Source organism: Pinus tabuliformis, chromosome 5_1 (genome assembly GCF_031772625.1).
Source record: "Pinus tabuliformis cultivar Carrire ecotype Pingquan chromosome 5_1, CPIR1, whole genome shotgun sequence".
Taxonomy (NCBI): domain Eukaryota; kingdom Viridiplantae; phylum Streptophyta; class Pinopsida; order Pinales; family Pinaceae; genus Pinus; species Pinus tabuliformis.
In genome coordinates, this window is record NC_142305.1 from 882,449,092 (window position 1) to 882,474,451 (window position 25,360).

General features: G+C 41.6%; 1 protein-coding gene and 1 pseudogene across 1 annotated transcript in view; both read right to left on the reverse strand.

The window, feature by feature from the left end:
- LOC149167637 (UDP-Glycosyltransferase superfamily protein) overlaps nt 1-25,360 on the reverse strand; it is a 248,101-nt gene that overhangs the window by 157,545 nt on the left and 65,196 nt on the right. The window contains exon 2 of the mRNA XM_089433065.1: nt 21,703-21,811. Coding sequence (XP_089289191.1) covers nt 21,703-21,811 — 109 coding nt within the window. The remainder of the gene's footprint in view (nt 1-21,702; nt 21,812-25,360) is intronic.
- Nucleotides 13,196-18,523, reverse strand: LOC149167638 (diacylglycerol O-acyltransferase 1A pseudogene; annotated as a pseudogene).

Sequence of the window (25,360 nt, forward strand, 5' to 3'; positions counted from 1 at the left end):
TTGACTTTGGAAGAGCAGGATGTTATGGATCATGTGTAGGGAAAGATTTATGAGCCTCTTTCAAATGCACCAGCTACTGCTAAGACAAAGTACAAGAAGGGTGAAGTCAAAGTAAAGAAGATCATCAAGGATTCTATTCATAAGCATTTAGTTGCTTACGTCTCTGATTTGAACACATCAAAGGAGATATATGACAGGTTGGTTGGCATGTTCAAAGCTAGCAATGCAAACCAAGTTCTCTTTCTCAAGAACAAATTGAAGGACATAAAGAAGGGAAGAGGTGAAGATAATCAATCCTACTTCATGAGGATTACCGAGATCAAGAATGATCTTCTTTCGATTGGAGAAGCTATTGCTGATAGGGAGCTCACTCTCATTGCCCTTGGAGAACTCCCTCATGAATGGCACGTGTTCAACACTACTATTCTTAACAACGATAGGATTCTAGGTTTTGAAGAATTGCTAACAAGATGTTCTCAAGAAGAAACAAGGATGATGGAACTAGATATGCCTTCAAATGGGAATGATCCTACTGCATTCTCCGCTCATGCTAAAAAGAAGAACAATGCAGGTTCAAAGAAGCAATGTCAAGGAAGACCGGGTTTCAAGAATGGAAGTAAAGGAAGATGCTTCATTTGCAACAAGTTTGGCCACTATGCTAGGGAGTGTCCTAATAGAAGGGATACACCTCATGATGATGACAACCACAACAACAACAAATTCAAGGGCAACAACGATCAAAGGAATGGCAGATTCAACAACAACCTGGTGTTTCTTGATCTCTTGGGAGGGCGACCATTTCCATGTTGTCGCGGGAGCATTCCTTTTCCCTGATGAATCTAATGTTGTTGATAACAAGCAAAAAGAATTTTATCTTATATATTCCCTCTCTACTACCTCTCCTCCGAATACCTTGGGAAATTGGTTAATTGATAGTGGTGCCTCAAGGCACTTCACTAGGTATAAGGAAGCTCTTTCAAATCTGATTGAAAAGAATCAAATTTGGAAATTATCCTTGGAGACAATGCCACCTATCCCGTGAAGGGAGTTGGGAATGTTACTGTTCAATTGAATCAAGTTAACACCATTCATCTACAAGAAGTACTATATGTACCCGATCTAAAGAAGAACTTGGTATCTATCTCGGCAATGAAGGACAAAGGATTCAAGGTGGCATTCATCGATGGAAAGGTACATGTGTGGAATAAAAATTTCAAAGATGTATTTACACTTGGATTCAGGGTTGATAGCCTATATCAAGTTGGAGGAAGTCCATTAGGAGCTATGTCTTGCGACACATCACTTCAATTCGAATTATGGCACTGGAGGTTTTGTAATATTCCTAGTAGAAATTTTACAATGATAACAAAGACATGCACAAATAAATAACACAAAAAAATTCATAAATGCATACACAAACCAGAAATTTCTGCAAATCCCCAAACTGGCCAAATTTTATCAATAATATCTGTTGTAGTACAAATTAGTTGGAGAAATTGCACCTGGGCTTGCACAAGGCAAGCTACAAGCACCAGGTGATGAGTACGAGAAAGCCAAATCGCTGCAATAATCAACACCTCCAGAAAATTGTGTTGTTGCTCCAAAACTATACTGTTGCCTGACTTCACCCCATGATTTTCCCACTCTAGAATGCACAGAAAATTATATAAAATTAGGAGAGTGCTCCTTGCCCAAAACACAAAAAACCCAAAAAGGGTTTCCCTTAGTTCCAACTTTCGAAATTTGACCCTTCACAGCTTGGCCCTCCACCAAATTGGAATTTTGTTACTGTGGCTACTCGTGTCAATCTCTTCTCTCCAAACTCTAGATATCCTCCTCAAATTTCCCTCCCAATGATTTCCCAGCACCCCAGCTCCAAACTCCCCTGGATGATGTTGCCCCAAAAGAGTCACTCCAATGACTGCGCAATCATGGAGGAGATGATGCAAACCTGTGTATGATAAAGTGAGAGTTGCGTGTAGGTTGGTCCTCTTAGCTGTAGTTGCCCTCCACACTCATGAAAATGATCAAAGAACACTCATGTAGCTTCTTCAGTCAAATTCCCCAACAACCCAGCTCCACAAACAACTAGTGAATCCTCCCTCTGTGCAATGGTGGCTCCCGGACTACGTGCTCTACTCCAAAAATGCGTGGGACCTATGTAGTTGATGCCTCTTCCAGTCTCAGTGATGAAGGAATGTCTTCTTAGGGTGGCACTCGAAGTCCACCGAAGAAAGGTTGAGCTTATCTCCTTAGGAAGCTCTTGTGCTAAACAACACAATATTGGCTCAGTTGAACAGCTAAGGCAAATTTGATTTTCAAAAAGACAAAATACCCCTATTGCTCTCTCACTCCTTCCTTTTATAATTGTTGGCCATGCATTCCTTGTGGGTCCCCCCACCAATTCGATTTGCCTCAAGGAATTCAAATTCTTTCTTCCCCAAGTGTGTACTTTATGTGGGCCCCATATTCCACTATCAATTTAATCTTTCATTTTCTCTAATGTTGATGGCCTCCATCACTCCAAAAATTAAGTGGGGACTCCCTACACCCACTTTTCCTAAGTTTACATGCCAAAATATTTCCCAACACCCAATTGCAAAATAGAAATTCATCTTAGCAAAATTAATTTAATTGGGGACATTACAGTCCTCCCCACCAAAAATTGTTTGTCCTCAAGCAATGCCTGAACAAGCACCCTCTCAATCAATTAACCCCAACAGTCTCTACACACAATACCATGGTCCCAAATGTACCACTTAGCCATCCCTGATCTCTGACTCGTCCTGCCAAGATCCCAAGCCATCCTGATCAGCATGAGGCATCCCTTGCTCCACTTGTTGTCCAACTTAGCATAGGCACCAGACATCCCCTACATACCGCCACTAAGTAGAGCATCATGGTAGTATAAAATCCTGATCATCTCCTCGTGAAATTGCTCTATCGAATAGTCTCTCTCGTGCACTTCAGGAGTAGACCCCTGAAGACGCAATCCAATCCTTGTGGGATGGAATCCTCGCCTGCTTGTGCTTCCCCTGATCTCCTCCTACTGATCACCCTGCCACACTGGTGAAGTCCGCCACACCACCAACAAGTCACTAAAACCCAATGGAAGATATGGATGACCTTCCCCTATAGAAACCCGCTCACCTCCACGGGTAGTTGAACTGTTAAGCCCTGCTAGGCCAAAATCCCAAGCTAGTCCAAAAGGGGTGCCACCATGATGTCGCTGCGCCACTCTAATCATGACGGTTTGCCCGTCACGCGCAAGCTGTATCCCCCTCTCCTGGGACCTGATGGAAAAATATCTATGGAGTCCCAATGCATCTGGCCCAAGAATCCCCATGATGTCACGACCTACCCATCCAACACTCACTCTGATTTGTAGCAGCAACAAGGAAAACCAGTCTTGCCATGCGACAAAGGCCTCAATGCTCCCTCGCATGTCAAACCAAGTGGGAGTTGGGTCATCCTTTGTCCTGCTCCCGCTCATCATGAAACAAAGTGTCCAATCAACTAGCCAAATACCTGGATCCCACAGCCAGAATGGTTGTGGCATAGTCTTGACAGTGGTTGGCTCCAACTCGTACGACATCTCAAGCCCCTACGTGCAATCGATATATGGCCTCCTTACATCACAAACCAATCTGGTGCATACGAACTTGCCCTGCGCTGGCCATACCATGCAGTGGGATCTATCATCCTGCCTCCTAAAAGCGCTCCCCAACACTGCCTGGAGTCTAAACATCCGCCTGCATGTAAGGTCCACAAACTGTTGTGGATGCTCCTGAGACACCTCGGAATGTCTCACCCAAAGGGGGTCATGCCTCTCCCTGAGTGTGGGCTCAAGTGCGGTGCAAGTGTTACCTCTACAAAAGATTGGACTACCCCCAAGCCTGCATCCACCAACCCGTGCCTTGCCCATATGCCACAGCTGGAAAGCCTCTCTCCTGATGCACCGTGCCCCGTCCAACTGTCTCAGATGAACCTCCTGGGTTATGTTGCTCGCAATGAGAGCATCAAGGAATGGTATCAAAGTCCCCGACATCAGTGTGAAATGTTGGTGAGTGATAAAGGGAAGCTCATGGTCAACCCTATGATAAACTCGCTCTCCAAATTTGAGTGTGTCAAACCCAATGGATTTCCTGATCCCCTCGTCAGGAGATCTCTCTGGCGAAAACACCTCAATAAACAATTTTGCATCATCATGCTCTGCTACACACAAATACACACCCCAACACTCCACCACATAGCCATGAACTTCGTGGCACAATTTCATGCACCACTAGATATCAACGCTCAGTGTCATGCCACCATGTACCATAGGCCATCCCATATGTGCCCATGCATCTGCCACTCTGCTAGTACACCCACCACGATGTGATCTACACCTCCTCATCTGCCCAGGTACACCTATGTGGCTCAACTCCTCACATGCAATCGGGACTAACGCTACCATGTTGAACCTCAGTAGCTCTAGTGCCCAATACATCAATGAGAAAGCACTATCTCCATATGATGCCCTGTCCGGTGGCCTGACGATGCCACCTCCTCCTACCAACTCCTGCCAGAGTAGTCTAACCATCCTACGATCCCATGTCAACCCAACATGCCATGACAACTCATGAAATCTTCCTGCTCCTCTGCCAATCCATCCTATCACTAGTGTTGTCAGGAACTTTGAAGGGGATATGAAAAGGTGTGTGCACCCAACCACCGAGTCCATCACATAGCTGCTACCATGACCTACCGACTCCACAATGTGATGGAGAATCCCACCTGGATCCCAACAGCAGTCTGGGCCTTGAGCTCCTTTGGTAATCCACAGCCTCTGCTGAGTTGTGGCCATGGATGCATCTAACCTCCTAGCCAGCTCCACCAGATACCAACTCAATATCTCTTGCCATCCAACCCCAAGGGAAGGATCGAGAGCATAAACTCCCGTACATGGAACTAACCCTCCATCCTGCCAAGGATGCACCCTGCGCAACTCATGTCGCCTCATCTCACCATCCTGGTCAACACATAAAATATGTCGAGGTGACTCTGCCTCTCCCTCTCCAATGTGTAGTGGTAACCTGCTAGTGCTACTAGCCTGTAATGTCTGAGTAGGGTTTCCCCATCGCTCCAATGTGCACTCCAACTAAACCATTAGGGAACCCAACCGTTCCCCAACGCGAGTCAGTTTGGTCGCTGACTCAACACAAACCGCTCTCATGCCCTCCAACTCCTCGTTCTGTTGTAGAATGGCCTCTCGCACTGTCATGGCCTTCTTTCTCAACGTTAGAAGGCTAGCCCAGAACTGATGAAACTGTGGAGGGCAGTTATCCTCTGTAAAATCGATCACTGCTCTGGACCCCTCCATCTCTTCTAGTACCTCCTCAATGACAAGTATGCCTCCAGGCACCTCATCAACCTGTTGTGGGTGGCCATCGTCTAGAAACTGGGTCATAGCACTGGGTACCTCATCAATTGTTGGCATCTCATCAATAGATGGCCCTCCGAGTGTATGCTCTACTCCCTCAACCGAGGTGTCAGCTGGAGCGACTAAAGAGACCTCCAACAATGGTGACTCATTCGCCACACCGGGTATATTGATGTGCCCCTCACCATCCTGCGTGTCCTCCTACTCAACCACCACCTCGAACTTCTGACATCTAAAGCCCGGTCTCCACCAGTAGAAATGCCTCCTGGTCTCATCCTCTAGCTTTCCTCGTCCTATCCACTCCCTTTGAGGGGGTCTGGTGTCCTTTCAGTCAATCTCTCAACGAGCCTCTGTGTGAACTCTTTGTACGATGTGATACGTACATGACCCAAAGGGATCAGCCCTTGGTACCACCATTCCATAGCATCTCCATCCAAGTGCAAAGTGGCATGTCTAATAGCATTTGCCTCCCTCATGGGGTTTACCCAGAAATATGTGTCCAATTCTTGTACCCATTTTCTGATAGAACTCTTAGCTTAACCATCAAAGTGGGTGAGGATCATTTTTCCCTCAATGATACTCACTCTCCATTGAGCCATGGGTTTGTCTATAGTTCACCCATCATAGTGCATACATGCCCAAATCTTCCATGATCTTGTTGGATACTCCACAACTGGCCAAGATCATGCTCAAATACCGCTATAATATTTCTAATAGAAATTTTACAATGATAACAAAGACATGCACAAATAAATAACATAGAAAATTTTAGAAATGCATACACAAACCAGAAATTTCTGCAAATCCCCAAACTAGCCAAATTTTATTAATAATATTTGTTGTGGCACAAATTAGTTGGAGAATTGCACCTAGGCTTGCACAAGGCAAGCTACAAGCACCAGGTGATGAGTACGAGAAAGTCAAATGGCTGCAATAATCAACACCTCTAGAAAATTGTGTTGTTGCTCCAAAACTATACTACTGTTTGACTTTGCCCCATGATTTTCCCACTCTAGAGTGCCCAGAAAATTCTATAAAATTAGGAGAGTGCTCCTTGCCCAAAACCCAGAAATACCTATAAAGGGTTTCCCTTAGTTCCAACTTTCGAAATTTGACCCTTCACAGCTTGGCCCTCCACCAAATTCGAATTCTTTTACTATGGATACTCCTATCAATCTCTTCTCTCCAAACTCTAGAAATCCTCCTCAAATTGCCCTCCCAATGATTTCCCAGCTCCCCAACTCCAAACTCCCCCGGATGATCCTACCCCAAAAGAGTCTCACTCCAATGACTGCGCAATCATGGAGGAGATGATGCAGTCTTGTATATGATAAAGTGACAGTTGCGTGTAGGTTGGTCCTCTTGGTTGTAGCTTCCCTCCACACTCATGAAAATGATCAAAAAACACTCATGTAGCTTCTGCGGTCAATTCCCCAACAACCCAGCTCCACAAACAACCAATGAATCCTACCTTTGTGCAGTGGTGGCTCCCAAACTGCATGCTCTACTCCAAAAATGTGTGGGACCTGTGTAGTTGATGCCTCTTCCAGTCTCAGTGATGAAGGAATGTCTTCCTAGGGTGGCCCTCGAAGTCCACCGAAGAAAGGTTGAGCTTCTCTCCTTGGGGAGCTCTTGTACTAAACAACACAATATTGGCTCAGCTGAACAGCGAAAGCAAATTCGATTTTCAAATAGACAAAAGACCCCTATTACTCCCTCATTCCTCCCTTTTATAATTGTTGACCATGCATTCCTTGTGGGTCCCTCCACCAATTCGATTTGCCTCAAGGAATTCAAATTCTTTCTTCCCCAAGTGTGTACTTTATGTGGGCCCCATATTCCACTATCAATTTAATCTTTCATTTTCTCTAATGTTGGTGGTCTCCATTTCTCCAAAAATTAAGTGGGGACTCCCTCCACCCACTTTTCCTAAGTTTACATGCCCAAATATTTCCCAACACCCAATTGCAAAATAGAAATTCATCTTACCAAAATTAATTTAATTGGGGACATTACAGGTTTGCTCATCTACATTATAAGGCTCTACCCGATGTGAGGAAGATGGTGACAGGTGTGCCTGAATTTAAAGTAGAACATGAAGGTGTTTGTCAGGGGTGTGCCGAAGAAAAGCATACAAGGGGACCATTCCCCTCTAGTGATAGCAAGACTACCGACATATTGCAAATGGTTCATTCTGATCTATCTGGTATGATGCTCGTGAACTCTTTGGGAAGATATTTATATTATGCTATCTTTGTCGATGATTTCTCTTGCAAGATTTGGATTTATTTCTTGAAGAAGAAGGATGAAGTATTCTCATGGTTCTGTTCTTTCAAACCTTTGATCAAAAATCAAATAGGGAAGAAGATCAAAATATTGAAGACCGACAAAGGAACCGAATATGAATCTAATAAGTTCAATAACTATTATAGAGAAAATGGCATTAAGAGGGAGACTACTACCACATATACTCCCAAGCAAAATGGTGTTGCTGAAAGAAAGAACCTCTCTATCATAGAAGCCACTTGTGCCATGCTTCATGATCAAAGCCTTCCGAAGTTCTTATGGGCCGAAGCTACCAACACTGTCGTGTACGTTCAAAATAGATGCCCTCATCAAGCGTTGTACTCCAAAACTCCCGAAGAAGGTTTTACCAATAAGAAACCTGATGTTTCTCACTTCAGAATTTTTGGTAGCCCCGTATATTTTCATGTGCCGAAAGAAAAGAGAAGCAAATTGGATGCTTCTGGGAAGAAAGGAACATTTGTGGGCTACAGTGAAACTTCTAAGGCATATAGAATCTTTGTGCCTGGTCAAAGAGAAGTGGAGATAAGTCATGATGTCACCTTCGATGAGGATGCAGCCCTTGGAAGGATTAGTAACCTTCCTCCTCCAAGGAAGGACAAAGAAGCGAATTCAAGAAAACAAGAAGAACCGCAGGATGAGCCAATACCCGATGTTGAAGAACTAATGGATCCCATAGATCCACCCCCTCATGAACCCTCCTCCTCGAAAAGGAGACCCTCATGGCTTAGGGAAACTCTGGAAGATGCCAAGAGACATGTTGCACCAAGGGGGACATTTCATGAAAGTAAGAAGCCGAATAGGTACCAATGGTACTTAACTGCCATGAGCACCATTGTTCAATCTAAGCCCTGCACATTCGAAGATTCTGTGAAGCACCAAGTTTGGAAGGATGCTATGAATGAAGAGTATGAGTCGATTATGAAGAATGATGTTTGGGATGTGGTCCCTAGACCCAAGGACAAATCCGTTGTCACCTCGAAATGGCTCTATAAGATCAAGCACGGACCTGATGGAAGTGCTGAAAAGTTCAAGGCTAGATTTGTTGCTCAAGACTTCTCTCAAAAGGAAGGTGTGGACTACAATGAAGTCTATGTAGAACAACCCGAGGGGTTTGAAGTTCAAGATCGTCAAACACAAGTATGCAAGTTCAAGAAAGCCCTCTATTGGTTGAAGCAACCTCCCCGAGCTTGGTATGAGAGAATCGACAGCTATCTGATGAAGTTGGGATTTACGAGAAGTGAAGTTGATCCGAACCTTTATTTTAAGGTTGAGAATGATAGACCTCTCATCTTGGTACTTTATGTGGATGATCTCTTTCATTCATCAATGTAAGAAGGAGTTGGCTTCCGAATTTGAGATGGAGGACCTAGGATTGATGCATTACTTCCTAGGGTTGAAGGTCTAGCAAAAGCCAGGTGAGATTTTCCTTTCTCAAGGAAAATACATCGTGAAGCTACTTGAAAGATTTGGGATGGTGGACTACAAATCCATGACTACTCCGATGGAACTTAACTTCGATAAGTTATGCGTATGTGTTGTTGGGCCCGATTTGGGAAATCCTTCTCAATATCGTCAACTCGTGGGGGCCCTAATGTTCTTGGTGAACTCTCGTCTGGACATATGCTTTGCAGTGAACACATCGAGTCAGTTTATGGTTGAGCCTCATCACATACATTGGATTGTTGCCAAGAATCTCTTGAGATATCTCTAGGGCACAATCACCTATGGACAGAGATACACTGCCGGGAATGTAAGGCTCTATGGTTATTCTGATGCTGATTGGGCTGGCAGTGTGGTGGATCGTAACAGCACATCTGGATGTTTCTTCTCTCTAGGTTCTGCTTCGATATCATGCATGAGCAGGAAGCAGAAGTTGGTTGCCTTGAGCACTGTTGAGGCTGAATACCTTGCTACTAGTATGGCCTTGTGTGAAGCTGTTTGGTTGAGGAATCTCTTTAGTGAGTTGTTTGGACATGTGATGGATACCACCGTGATCTAGTGCATCAACCAAAGTGGGATTCGTCTTTCTCAGAATCCCGTGTTTCATGACCACTCCAAGCATATTGATATCAGGTACCACTTTGTCCGGGATATGGTACAACAGGGAGCAATAAGGCTCCGTCATATCGGCACTGTTGATCAGGTCGCAGATATTCTTACGACGCCCCTAGGGAAGGTCAAATTCTTAACCTTCCGTGAACGACTTGGAGTCGTGGAGAAACCCTCTTATGAAGGTCCCGTATGAGATGGATGTTGAACTCTGGGAGCTCCGGGGGGGCTTGGGGTACTTCTTGGAGCAATGAGCGACCATAGCGTGAGTGGTTCACCTTCCCCTAGTGGTGCACGATGTACAGGGTGAGTGGTTCACCTTCCCCTGTGACACCCCATGTTGAGATATGCATAGGATGAGTGGTTCACCTTCTCCTATGGCATATGAGCAGGATGAGTGGTTCACCTTCTCCTACCTGTACATCCTACCCATGCAGTCTAGGACTCATGGGAAGTACCTCTCATCTGGCCAATGAGTAGGGAAATGAGGATAAGGACTATAGTACTACCGATGGATGCATTGTGTACTACTGTACTCCCTATGCTAAGATGTTTGATATTGATCTGGGATCAATGGAGACTAACTTCGGATTAGTAGAGAGTAGTATGACACACTCTCGATTATTGGAGACTGACTTCGAGTCAGTGGAGAATGGTATAATACATTCTCGATCATTTCTTCTTCATTATTTCTTCATGGTTCAACAGAGCAGGGATGACAGGGATGGTATAGATTGTCAGATGGTTTGGCAGGTGGAGTTCCTCCTAGTTGAGAGGCAGTGTTAAATTTGGCAACTAGGGTCAAACTCCACCTTAGACAGCTCATTCTGACATGTACAAATGGAATTATGAATTTATTTTGTTTATGGACAAATTGTCAAGGTCGGCCAGCAAACTAATGTAGGCTCAAAAGCCCAACAGTCACATCTAATCATCCTCAACGTTTGCATATAAATAGAAGGTGCCTTTGCCTCATTTGGATATCACTCACCTTCTCATTCATCTCCCTCTCCTCATCTGATTGGGTATAGATTTCAGGACAGCCTCTCTCCACACATGTGAAGAATAAGAAGACAGTTTTCTGCGTTGACCAAATTTCAGGGAAGTTTGACCAGTGTTTTGATCAGCAGCGTTGACCTTGTTTTATTGCGATTTTTGTGGGATACTTTCTGTTTGGGTAGGCCGCATTTCTGGGCACAGAAATCAAGGCAGTCCGTATTTTTTACCATCGTTGACTGCAGAAGGGTTGGACTGCAGCGTTGACCAAGTTTGACTGAGTATTTTTGCACTATTTATGGGCTGATTTGATTTGTTTTTGAAGGACGAGTTGGCTGGGTTTGACCGAGCTGCTTTGCAGGTCAAATTTTGCCCGGTTGACCAGCGTTGACTTTCTGGTTAGGGCTTTCTGTGGCTACGGTTTGACTGGACATATTTCACTTTGATTGGGCAAGTGAAAATTACATATTGTACTCTCTCTGTTGAACTTTTGAAGAATAATAAGAATTAATCAAAGGGTTTCCCCACATTGGGGTTTATCCCTCACTGGCGCCATATCTTGTGTCCTCTTGTCTTGGCTTGTCTTCCACTGTTTTATTTATGTTCTATATGCATTTACTATCATGTTAATGTGATTGTTGATCTAGAAATTGATATTGGGCTAATAAGAAAATTGAAGTAAATTGCTCATAAGCATAGAACATACCATTGTTATCTAAAATTAACACAAAAGTATTTTGAGTTTTGCTCTAGAGTGCTAAGTTTTCTGGGTTATTATGGGTTTTGGTTGAGGTCGTTGAATTTTTCTATTTTTTTTTGGGTTTTGCATTTTGGTAAGTTGTTATGGCTACTTCTAGAGTTTCAAGAGTTGAAGGTCTTAGATTTGAGGACAGGCCATGTGGAACTGAGAATTGGAGTCCATGGAAGGTAAGAATTGGACTTCTCCTTGAAAAGTGGGAGCTATGGGAAATTATGGAAAGCATTGTGGCACCTCCACAAGATCCACAACAAATAGCCGAGTTCAAGAAGAAGAAAATCCAAGCTAAGTGGATAATTCATGATGGTGTGTGTTGTACCCTGGAGGCAACCTCTAGCTGCAAGAGGCCAGTGCCCAAGACATCTATTGAAATTGATGAAAACTTTTAAAAAGATTGTTCGAAGCAGGATCATGATGAATGTAATGAACATTCTAATTCAAAAACCTATCCTTTAAAACCAGCATGGCCAAGGCTGATGAGGATTGTAGAGCTTTTGAACTAAAGAGATGGCTAGAGGAAAGATGAAGAAGGACAGGGTTTTACAACTCAGGCATTTAAGAATCTGAGTTCAAACTCTGTAGAAAGAATGGTGAAAAGACTAAGAAATTGTGTATGAATTCCTGGAAGTGGAGCACCCATTAAGAGATTTAAACTGAAAAATGAGTACCATTTATGAGGTAAATTCATACTCCCAATTGAAAAGGCTCTGATGCTACATACACTTGTCTAGGAGAGGAAAAACATAATTTAAATGACAAACACAGGAAAGAAAACAATGCTGCAATTTACCCCAAACTGGAATCAAAACTGGCTTTTATTATTCAGTCTCCAAAATATTTCTTCATTACATTACTTTTTGAGATTTCTTCATTACATTACTTTTTGGACGCCAACCTCCAAAACCATACTTCTCCACTCTGTCGGTCTTTTATTTTTCTTCAGAAAATAATTGTGTAAACAGTTATGAAACTAATTCCCTTCATTACAAAATTGTTCCCTTTTAAAAAGAAATGTTTATAAATAAAATATTAAAGATTTTAAAATATTTTAATATTATATATATATATATATATATATATATATATATATATATTAAATCCCTCTTTTAAACCAAATAAAGTTTCGCTCCCCAAATTTTGCAATGTATACAATAAAAGAATATGGACTTGAGCTATATATAAAACAACATTGGAAGTGACAAAGGATTCTGTGAGCCCCAGCCTTTGTCATACCCACATCATAAAACCCATAAAAGTTTTTGTGGAAACCATAAACTGACTTTCGGCACCCCCTTAGGCGGTTTTTGGAATAAAGGAGGAGCGGTGTCAGAATTAATCCCCGTCATTGATCTTGCAATTGATGGTTTTGCAATCCAACCTTTTGGGGGGTACCCGCCACTCAAATTTCGATTTGTTTGACCTATTGGAATTCCATTGATCTGGTTGACTATTGGGCATTGACCAATATTCACCATTGATCTGATTCATTCAAAAACAAAATTAATTTGTGCAGTCGTTTGTGGACGTCGATCATGTATCTTCCGAAAGAACCTGCAAAATCTCCTAAACCACTCTCAATTTTTGGAAACCACCCATGGGAAAGTCAATTGAGGTCCTTTTGCAAAAAGCCCAAGTCACAATTTTTTGAAATTCGTCTTTTTTTATTCATAAAACGCATTTGAAATCTGATCCCTGAAGACCCCTGCATTTTGCAGATAATTTGTTAAAATCACCAATAGAATTTGAAACATTATTCCTAGGATAGCCCAGGCTCTCAGCATGTGGCAAGGCACTCCAATTGAAAGCTCATGAAATATAGCTAAAACCGGAAAGTCAATGACGATGGCAACTCTCTTAGGTATTCCAAGATGTATGCAAGGGAAATAGATGTGACGAACTATCCATTTATGAATAGGCATATTCCACATTCGCCAATACTCTTCTACAGTTTTTTGCATTCCACCAATTTTTTTAGAATTGACGATCCCCAAATCGTACCAACTCTGCAATAATATTAAGAAGGAGGTGAAAGGAGCAGTAAACATGCACAACCACATGTATAAAGTCGGAACAGACAACTTGTGTACTCTTTCAACGACATGAAGGAAGTTTCCCTTCAAAGGATGTTGTGAATTCTTTATAATTGGGTTCATATATTGTTCTATGATAAAGCCTTAACTCCTGTAAATATGATCGATTTTCCAAGTTGATGAAGAAACCAACCTTTGCGAATATGTATCGTGCAAGGATAACTTGTCTGGTAACACAATGTGGGAGCTACCATAAAATATACTACATTTCCTAACTTGATGTTATGAGGGTATTCCACATTAGAAAAATCGTTGAATGCTTCTATCTTTTCACCAACAATGGTAAGAGCTCTTAAATCATGATTGGTATATGCATAAGAAACCATCTTTAGCCAAATGGTGCTTGCATATATCATAAGTACTAGTCCCGATAAGACAGTGGAATGACATTGTTCTATAACAAATACAGGACATAAGATTTCAACTGTAATGATAATACCATGGAGAAAGAATATACTCAGTGCATAAATATGAAAATGTACAGATGCTTTCTCAACAAGAAATGCGCAAAATGGGAAAATTGGGAGTATGAGCCCATGCATGAAAAATGGCCAATCTCTTTGAGATTTGGCGCTGAATCAGAAGCCCATACTTCATTATATTCTCAATAATCAGCCTATTGTTCACAACAACAAGCGCCACAATGCAAAAGATTAAACAATCCAACTTGACTCTCTACAATCTTGTTGGAGAATGTAACTAGATTCAGTCTTCATAATTACCTTTGTACTTATGACATATGATTGGTACTCTACAAAATAGTCCCCCATGGGCATCTCCTCTTGCCCTTGCGGCCCTCCAGCACCGGATGCTACAAATGTAGGAAAAATGGACCTGGGTGGTGAGTTGGGAATGAGGGGTTCATTGAGGCCATGACCCCCTTGGTGATGCGAAGTACCACAGCCCTCACTAATTTAGAATCCCCCTTGAATCCCTTTGCCCCTATTGTTGATGCAATTTTGTTGCCTCAACTCCTCGATACCTTTGGACAAATTTTGCATGGCCTTGAGAAGATGTTGGTCAAAGTCCTCCTCTTTACTCCCTTTGTCTCCCATGTTATCCCCCATGTTTGGCCTTTCGACCTTTGGTTCAGCAATCTCTAGATCTGGGATGATTTGCCTCTCTCTTCTTTTGTACCTCTGCCCCCTGTAAGTTACGTTTTGTTGGTCTTCTAGTGTCATAGACTGATGCTGCTCCTCACAGGCTGAGCCAAGACTATGAGCTCCGATACCACTCTAATATCCCTAAGCAAAATTTACAGTAATAAACAAAGCATGCATAGACAAAAACACACAGAAAATTTGTCGAAATATCAGAACATGAAATACAGCGAAAAATTGTGCTACTGAGCCATTTTATTGATAAAGCATGAGGTTGCAATGGGTGCTTGGAAAGTATGCACTTGGGCTTTCCCAAGGTAAGCTAGCTAAGCCCAAGTGAAGAATATGAAGTCCCCCAAGCATATTGGTCGATCTCCCTTTGGCTCTGCGCTGAAATGCCCAAAAAATGAGCTGGTGGCTGTGAAGAATCGTTGATAGGACCTCCTCCAGTGCTCAGAAAATTCCGGGAAATTAACCCCAGGCTCTCCACCAAATACCCACAAAGGTCTTTGTTGATTGCTGACTTCGAAATTTCGGCCCAATTTCCCTCAATGGTACTACTGCTGGGTAATTCAACCCACCTGATAAATTTGTTGTTGAAATCCCACAAAATGACAGCAATCTCTAACAATTCTCCTCCCCGGACTCCACTCCAAGTTTCAGCCCAAAACTCCTCTCTCTCCTCAACCCCCACGTGTGACACCTCCAACGACTGTGCGGTATTTGCGTTGTTGCTGCTGGAACTTCCCCACACTCACACTTCACTACTCCTAGATCAAACTGGAAAGGATGGAACTCCCTCCTTGGGCTAGCACTCGAAGTCCACCGAAGCAAGGGTTGAGATCTCCACTTAGAAACCTCTTGTGCCCAACAACACTTGCAGACTTGGCTTCAGCTCAAGTGTGCTAATCTAAGACAAATTTCAAATAATCATGAATGACCAAAACGAGTGTCTCTTCCTCTTTTTGTCAAAGAGCCTCCAAAATGCCCATGTGGGCCCAACCTCGACTTTCCCCCACCATTCTCCCTCCAATGAGTGTGTGTTTCCTTTGTGGGCCGCATTTCTCTATGGGTGGCCCCCACGTACCACTAGCAACTCGATTCTTCTCCTCTGTCCTCTAATGTTTGGGCTTCACTTTACTCAAAATTCATGTGGGACCTCTAAACCCACATCTCCTAAGTGCAAGTACGAATGTATTGTCCCAAATGAGAAAAATTTAGAACAAAAACTCCACACGAAATTACCATTCACTTCTGCACAATTTCGCCAAGAAATATAACCAAAACACCGGAAATTGATAGAAACAATGAACCCATAATTATATGGCAATCTCACTAAAAATAACACAACATGGGAAATAATGAGAAATGCAACAACAAAAATCCAACTTTATTAGATATAGATATATGCCAATACAATAGCTGGGAATGACCCTCCGACCTCCAAACTAAAACAACAAAAAACAATCACTACACCTGTGGATTCTGAATGAATCCACCAAGGGGAGATGGGTACTCGCCTAATCTCACTGAACCACCCGAGGGTTTCCGTCCCGAGGCTACCAATGGAGTAGAGAACCGGGTTCTCAACCTCTCATACAAGAAACAATATCAAATCCAAGATCCAAGATGTTTCCAAATGACCTTCTCCTCCTCTTTTATAGATCTCATGGATAGATCCCCAAGCCTCTAGAAGCATCCTATTTTATTATTTTATTATTATTCTAGAAGCTCCTCCATTGACTTTATGAACTGATCTTTTAATTTTATTTTATTTCACTTAAGTCACTTTTGGCCATTTTTCTCTAATTAGTTTTTTTCCTTAATTATAACTAATTAAAGTCATTTTTAACTAAGGAAAATGGCAAATCACCCACCATACTCTCTTGGCCACTGGAAGTCTCTTCTCAGCATCCCATCCTGTAGATATTCTCGTTCTGGTTCCAACGAGCTATTACATTGAGGTGTTCCATCAAATAATCTCCCCAAAATGCCACTCGAGCATAATTAATTAAGTTATGCCCAAAATGACGTTGATTTTTTAAAGTTGTCGGAATGCGACGGAACAAAAGGAAAACTGTGTGGATGATGGAATATGCCAAGCGAATGCCATCAAATCCCATAAAAACTCCTCAAAACTCCATCCGCACCCCTGATGACATAAACCTGCTCCATTGACCTAGCCAACCCCTGCCCTGGAAATCCACCCTAGTTGTACTATGAAGAAGAATAAAAATGGGGACATGACAGTCCTCCCACCACAAGATTGCTTGCCCTCAAGCAATCCAAATCTGTGGACCAATCTGGTGGCTCGACGCAATTGAGACCCAATGCCCGGATCCCATACGAACCACTGGGTGATGCTTTGCTCCTGTGTCAACCCATCATGAACGGACCCCTCAATCCCCGGATCCTAGACTAATATCTGATTGAACCTGCCATTAACAAATCCTCTTGGATCCCAATGCCGCTAAGAAAAAGTATCAAGGCTCCAAAGCTCCTGTTGTGCTATAATTCCAACCATGAATGTTGCTCCATCCACCGCATACCAACTCATCACCTCTCTCTAATCCAACTCTTGGCATAAACCAAGGTCAATCTCATCATGCTGATGTTGTGTTGAGATACTGATGAGTGGCCAGCCTACATCCTGCTGCCAACTTAAGCATGTAATACCCCTCACATCTTAGGGCTCATGCAATACAATGCCTCTAACTAAAAATGATACTCTATCAGTAGGGTACCAGCTCATGATCTCTTGCCAATCCAATGCATGGAGTTTTGTGCAAGGAATATGTCTGCTATGTTGATATTGGTCCAAGCTCAACTCATGATGCTCTACCTGGACAATCAAAACATGTCCAAGAAATCCTGCCTCTCTCCCTCTAATGGGAAGAAGTGGGAAAACTATGCTGCAAGCCCCATCTATGTACTCCTGGAGAGGGTTGTTGCCTGAAAATGTTGCAGCTCGGTTGACTGCCACTACATTGATTTGCACCTCATCAATGGGTAGACCCAAAGATGGATGCATTGCCATCTCCCTTGCTTGATAGGAAACTCCATGCTCATCCAGTCCACCAATCTCCTACCAAACTATCCTGTCATACTCCAACACCTCCTGAAGACATGTGCCTGCCACCTTGTTAGCTATTTGCACATCTATCTGCTCCTCATCAATGGTTGGCCCCAAGGATGGTTGCTCATCCTCCTCCATCATGGGCTCAACATGAACCTCCAACTGGCTCTCCCCAAAAGGCTCATCATGCATATTGTGCATATCATCCTCTTGAGCTGACTCATGCTCCACCATATGCTGCTCCTGCTGAATCATCACTGGTGACCCATCATCCTGAATGTCTCCCATAGGGTCCACTAACTGCTCACCATACACACTCGAATATAAATCTGGCCTGTTGTCAACAACTTCATATGATGGTTCATGAGAACCAATGGGCTCATCTATAGTAGACTCTTGTCCAATTAAGGACCCTTCAATCTTCTTTATAATCAGTTGACTTGAGTTCCTTGCCAGCTCTACTTCAATTTTAGCAGTCTCGTCTACGTCTCTGTCCCCTCTAATTTTACATTTGTGATCTAGTGTCCATGCTCCCTGACATGTAAAACAGATCCGCTCTCTTCTCATTTGATTTCTGCTCTTCTTTGGGGGTTCTGGAGACTGCTCTTTCTTTGGCTCCTCATCTTTTCCAGATCTGAACCCTCCAAAAATTCTCCTTATCAAATTTCTTCTAACAAGAGGGTCAGCGCTAAGGGCTGTGAGCTGCCTCAGTGACTCATCCATGAGCCAATAAATTTTAAAATTTCAAGCTCCCCTTACTGTTGTTGCAAAGGCCCAACAAAATAACCCAAATAATTAATTTGCACTGCCCAGAAATTATGTTGTTGCTGCTGAAGATGAATTGGTGTTTTTGCCCTCAATACTACTCCAAAAATTCTGAAAATTTAACCTGAGGCTCCTCACACCAAACCCATAAAAGCCCATAATGGCTTGGCTTAAATCCAAGCCAAGATCAAGATCACCAAGTGGTGTGAATTACCCAGTTCACTGATAAAATGAACTAATGAAGGAATACTGATTTACAATACTACTTCAAAAATTCTGAAAATTTAACCTGAGGCTCCTCACACCAAACCCATAAAAGCCCATAATGGCTTGGCTTAAATCCAAGCCAAGATCAAGATCACCAAGTGGTGTGAATTACCCAGTTCACTGATAAAATGAACTAATGAAGGAATACTGATTTACAACCCGCATACTACTCGGAAAATTCTGAAATTTTAACCACGAACTCCTCTCATAAAACCCAAAAAAAAAAAAAAATTGGGTAGATTCCTGAAGATACAGAAAGCCCCACCTTAGTGCAAATTTCCTTCTCCAACCAACTCTACATACTACAATATCCATTTTAATAATTTGCACAAATAATAAAAGATTTGGCCTCTAATAAATTTGACGACTCAATGAAAAACTCTCAAATCATAATAGCTACAACTAAAAACTAAAAACTTGCAGGTTGAGTCGAGATCAATGCTCTGATACCACTGTAATGTCCTAAATGAGAAAAATTTGGAACAAGCTCTTCAAATAAAATTATTATTCATTTAACAAAAGATTGCCATGTAAAATAAAGACAAACAGAGCACTGCAATCCATAACACACTGAATAAGAAAAATCCTCAGCTTTATTATATTAGATAAACTGGGGTTTTACATGCACACACAACCCCAAAGAGCTGAGGTGAAAAGCTGGCCTCAAATAGATCTACAATATTGCCGCAAATTGGCCTCCAAAACAAACTGAAAATCAATACACTACAACCTATGAACCCTGAATGGATTCACCAAGGGAAGAGATGGGTGCTAGCCCACTCTCACTTAATCACCCAAGGATTTTCGTTCTGGGGCTACTGTTGGAGTAGAGAACCGGGTTCTCAACCTCTCATACAAGAAACAATATCAAATCCAAGATCCAAGATGTTTCCAAATGACCTTCTCCTCCTCTTTTATAGATCTCATGGATAGATCCCCAAGCCTCTAGAAGCATCTTATTTTATTATTTTATTATTATTCTAGAAGCTCCTCCATTGACTTTATCAAGTGACCTTTTAATTTTATTTTATTTCACTTAAGTCACTTTTGGCCATTTTTCTCTAATTAGTTATTTTTCCTTAATTAAATAACTAATTAAAGTCATTTTTAACTAAGGAAAATGGAAAATCGCCCACCATACTCTCTTTGGCCACTGGAAGTCTCTTCTCAACATCCCATCCTGTAGATATTCTCGTTCCAGTTCCAACAAGCTATTACACTAAGGTGTTCCATCAATTAATTTCCCCAGAATGCCACCTTGAGCATAATTAATTAAGTTATGCCCAATAATAACGCAGATTTTTTAAAGTTGTCGGAATGTGACGGAACAAAACGCAAACTGTGCAGATGATGGAATATGCCAAGCGAATGCCATAAAATCCCATAAAAACTCCTCAAAACTCCATTGGGACCCCTGGTAACAAAAACCTGTTCCATTGACTTGGCCATCCCCTGCCCTGGAAATCCATCTTGGCTGTACTATGAAGAAGAATAAAAATGGGGACATGACAACGAATTTATCCAAAATTGGATATTTCCCCTTAGCAATGTTGCTAAGTGGGAATATCACAAATTTGGGCCAGGCAGTGGAGACCTGTGTGTAAAGAATTTGGGCCGGGCTGTGGAGATCAGCACAAGGAAATAGGGCCAGGCAGGCCGCAAGGAAGTAGGAGCTGCATCAAGTGTGTTTGTAGGTTGAGTCCAGCTTGTACAGTATGAGGACTAGATTGTTATCAGTGTGATATATTGCCCTGTAAGAGATCAGATTGCTCAAACTCTGTGAATAAAATACTACAGCAAAGAAAGAAGGGGTTTTCCTAGTTGGGTTTCTCCAGAAAAATTGTGTAATTTGTGTGACTGTGTTCTTTGTCTGTGTGTGTTTATTCTGCTGCTGAATTGTTAAGAGACTCTATATCTTGGTGGAAGTAAACTAGTTTCAGTTTTCAGTTATTCATCTAAGTAGTTGCAGAGTTTCATGTAAATTTAACACTTCATCTAGTCCTTATCACTCTAAAATTATTTGGCTCGGCCCTTTGCACAAATATCCAAAGCTCATTCTTAATCAGAATTAACTCCTCCTTGAGTTTCTATAGGCAAAACCTTCATTAAACATTAATCATCCTCATGGTTAATGTGGATGCCATGCTGACAATTGATGATTACCTTAGAGCTTGACTGAGACCAGGATCAGATTCCTTAGCTGCACACTTGAAATCTGGGCAATTTATTATCAATGGGTGTAGAGTCACTTCTAAATCCAAAATGATATAATTCTAAATATTTTTGTATTCAAATCAATTTTCAAAACGTTTATTCTGGTTTTGTTGATAACATATAAATCCTCTATGGCTACCCTTTGATATTAATTTCTCCAGCAATATGACAACTCAATATTGAAAAGTATTAAAGCTTCTAATGAGCCCCGTTCTATATAAATAGTAGATAATACATACAAATAACTACAAATTGAGATCGTTTCAGTCATGTATGTTCCTCGCTGAAAAAAGATAAGCACTGAGAATTAGCTAAGAGCCTTATTGCATGACCACTTTGAGTAGTTACTTAGTGTTTGTAAAAATGAAATAAGTTGTTTGTTATCTTTCAATTCAAATTAAAATGATGCCGTCTGTTTATGGAAAAGCATGCATATTGTTACTTGCAAGAAAATATGAATAGAATAGAAATAAAGATGACTAAAAATATTTTCACTTCATGAGCACTTCAATGACTACTATAATTTACTATAACAAAAAATGAGAAAAACTAATTTAACTTTGACAAACAGTCCAGCAAACAAACAATTGCAACATTCCACATCGGTAAATCATGGAAAACTGCAGAAACTACGTAGTGATTAGGCATTACATTACCAGTATAGAAGGTTTTCCTGTAGCTAGAAGCTCACTACAAGTCATTGCACCAGCTCGTGCAATAACAAGGTCTGCTGCTGCATAAGCCAAGTCCATGTTATTCAGGAACCTGAAAGTCAGTGAAGAAGAATTCAGTGACCCTTCACAGACATGTGACAAATCATTTCACATAGAAATATCTACGATAGGACACAACATAAGCTCCATAATGCAAGCCATTTAAATTTGCTTCAAACATAGTAAACCTTCAAATCTATCCAACACCAATTATTGATAGGAAGCAAGAGATGTTTGATACCGCTGTACTATTCAAATGATTATAACTCTTCAATTGTAATAAATTGAGCTCAAGGACAATCTTGAACAACTAAATAGTAAAAACGTAAGCATATTAAAGACCACTTCGTTAACCATCACTGTTATATCATAAACACATGAAATAAACACCATGAAAATAGAACAGATTCATGTTGTGCCAAAAACCCCAGTGACAAACAGAACTGTTCTGTTTTTAGTGTACAATTGTTATAGTTCAGAAGACTTTTAACACTGAAGAATGACCAATCAATCAAGGCCTTAAAAAATATCAGATTGTGCAAGGCATGTCAGTCTTATAGAGCCATAAAAGACCTACATCAACCTCATCATGAGTTTTATATTAGATGCGAGTCATAAATAAAACCCAAACTGAAATTGCATTGTTACAGCTTAGGTAACTGCTAAAGGAAGCCAATAATAAATGCCCAAGGTAATTTCTATAGTGTTAGAATTCATTAACTATGGTTTAGATCAATGTTGCACGAAGCGGGAGCGAAGCGGAAGCGCGGAGCGCGGAAGCATCATTTTCCAAAAATCTAGGAAGCGAAGCGTCCGCGGAAGCGTCTGCTATATATATATATTTTTTTATATTTTTTTGCATTTATACTCAAAAAAAACATCCCAAATACCAAATTAATTGTAGAAAACATGAAAACATGCATATTTTTGCATAAATCAAGATAGATATGGCATCCATGATTCCATTGTAGTTACTAGTATGTACAACAATCATCTATATTCTAGCTATTACAAACATACATCAGTATCAATTTGATACTGCTTGATGCCTATAAAATTTCATAGGACAAGCTCAAGCAAGAGAAGGAATGCAATCACAAGGAAAGTTATCAAGTTTCTATCAAGCAAGGGACTGTTAGAATTCAAGTTTGGGAATATGTCAGAGCTGGGCTCAATTGCTCATGAAGGCCACAAATCAAATTTGAAAATGCAAACCATGATTGCAAAGTCCTCCTTCAGCATTTAATGGAAGCAGCCAGCAAGGAGGCTTGGAGAGCTAATTCAAGACTATTTAGGGCAGCATCTCACTTGCTAGATCAGGCCACAAGTCAAGAAGTATTGATGCTTTTTCTGTGCTATTTTGTGGAGGGTTTGTCTCTGTTTACAAGGCTGCAGGAAGGTGCTGCTACAGCTGTATGAGGAGGAGGATTTGAGAGCGCCAAGAGGCCTAGAAGGGACCTACTGCCCTAGCTGCAGTCATCTCAAGCAACAGCACAGGTAAAGGGGGGTGGTTCCTTGTCATCGAAGGAGATTCTCATTCTTCTCTAGGCCACAAAGAAGGGTTGTTTCTACAGCAGCTTGGGGGGTCTGTTTTGAGGGGGTGAAGGCCTAGTTAAGGTCCTCTACCCAGGCCACAGTCATCCTGAGGATCAATGCAGTTATAACCAAGTATATTTTCATGTATATGAAGACCTAGACCTTGCTGTAGCAAAACCGTGAATTGTAGGAGGCTTGAGGAGGAACCTTAAGCCCCACCAGCAGTACATTGAATACCTAGTAGATCAGCATAGGTGGAAGCATAGTTGGACATAAGATCACAGTGATTTGAAGCAAGGTAAGGGCAACAAACTACATTAGCAAGAATTGCAGACTTTACAAGGAAGTCTCTCAGATCTACTCTCACAGTGTATTGATAATTTGATACTGCACCTCTGGAATAATTGGACGTTCGTTATATGGCTATGCTCTTGCTCCTGGTATGATTTACCAATAGTGTCATATGATCATTGGCATATGCTTCAGTATGATTCTTTGCATTATGACATTTGTTCATGACATCAATTCAATATGGACATGTCACTTGCTTCAGTCATATATATGTTATCGTTTCTCATATAGATCAATATTGGTATGGCTTCCCAATATTGGCAATGATGGGTATAAACCTATAAGCAGAGACTTCTTCATTCTTATATGCACTTAGCATTATGTATGGATATCACTGCTCAAATAGCTTGAGTATGGTATTGCTATGTTCTAATTACAGCAGTATATGCATGACCTCAACTTCAACAGTTGTATATATTTATGTGTGTGTGTGTGACAGTGTTGCAGGAATCGCCCCCCCCCTATGTATGGTGGTACAGTATATGAATATATAGAAGTGCATCCATCAGTTCAGTAGATGATTGCGCTTCCGGTTGCGCCACGCAACCCGCCCTTTTTCAATGTATATTCATTGAGTTGACATTGTATTCAGAGCAGTAAGACCGTATATTCAGGCTACAATGCTCAAGTTATATGGTATTAGGAATCCTATATGAGAATGATGTCATATTGGTGGGTTGCGTCCAGGTTGCGTCCAGGTTGCGTCCAGGGATGCGCGATTCCGGGGGGCCGCAACCTCAAATGGCAGGAATCGTTTTTTTAACCCGGAATCGCGCCACCTCAAAAACGGATCCGCGCTTCCACTGGGGATTCCGGATCGATTCGCTCCGATCCGCGATTCTGCCTTTGGATCCGGGGGGGGGGGCGATTCCTGCAACACTGGTTTAGATGTTAGCTACAACTAAGTTGAAATGTGGCCCAAAGAAGCATAGTTCAAACCTCAATTGTAATGAGGCCTCACAACCATACACCACAATAGTGAAGCCTTCACTGGATAATGACCTTTTATTACACATATCTGCATCAAGAGACTCATACAATAATTATTGACAACCCTCTTACTGTTGGGTGCCTCTCTATTTGGACTGGTTCTTTTTCAGTCTCAAGGGGATGTCCCTAGGGTTTGTATACTGCTATTAAACTAGGAATTCTGCACCAAACTCCAACTTTGATCAGCACACACACAAAATCATTCTTGAGATGCTTATAAGCGGTCAAGATTAAGGGTACACTCAGTGAAAATCAAGACGGTTGAGATCAGATTCCTAAGTCAACAGTGAAATGAAACAAATGGAATGAAGAGAATATGTGCTTTAAGTGAATAACAAGTCAAAGTAAATGCATGCAAACCAACCCAAAGCACTACAATACCATCAAACTAATGTCCAACCAAGAGATTATGGGAGCCAAAGAGAAGGCATAATCTAACCAAATCAATGCATTAATCAAGAGACATCAATTACATAGTGTTGAGAACATCGCGATCAAATTAAGATTTTTTCAAAAAATCACGATTTTTTCGTGCTGCCAATAAAATCGGCAATTTTTTCGAAGAAATCTAATTTTGGTTTTTTTCCCTCTCATTTTGCAAACAGAGGGCAGAGGTGAGAGCTAAGGAGGAGGGGAACTCATCTACAAGGGCAAGAGAGGAGAAAACTTAAAAGTGAAGGAATTTAGCATCCCAAGCAAAAACAAATCAAGTTTGGACCAAGTT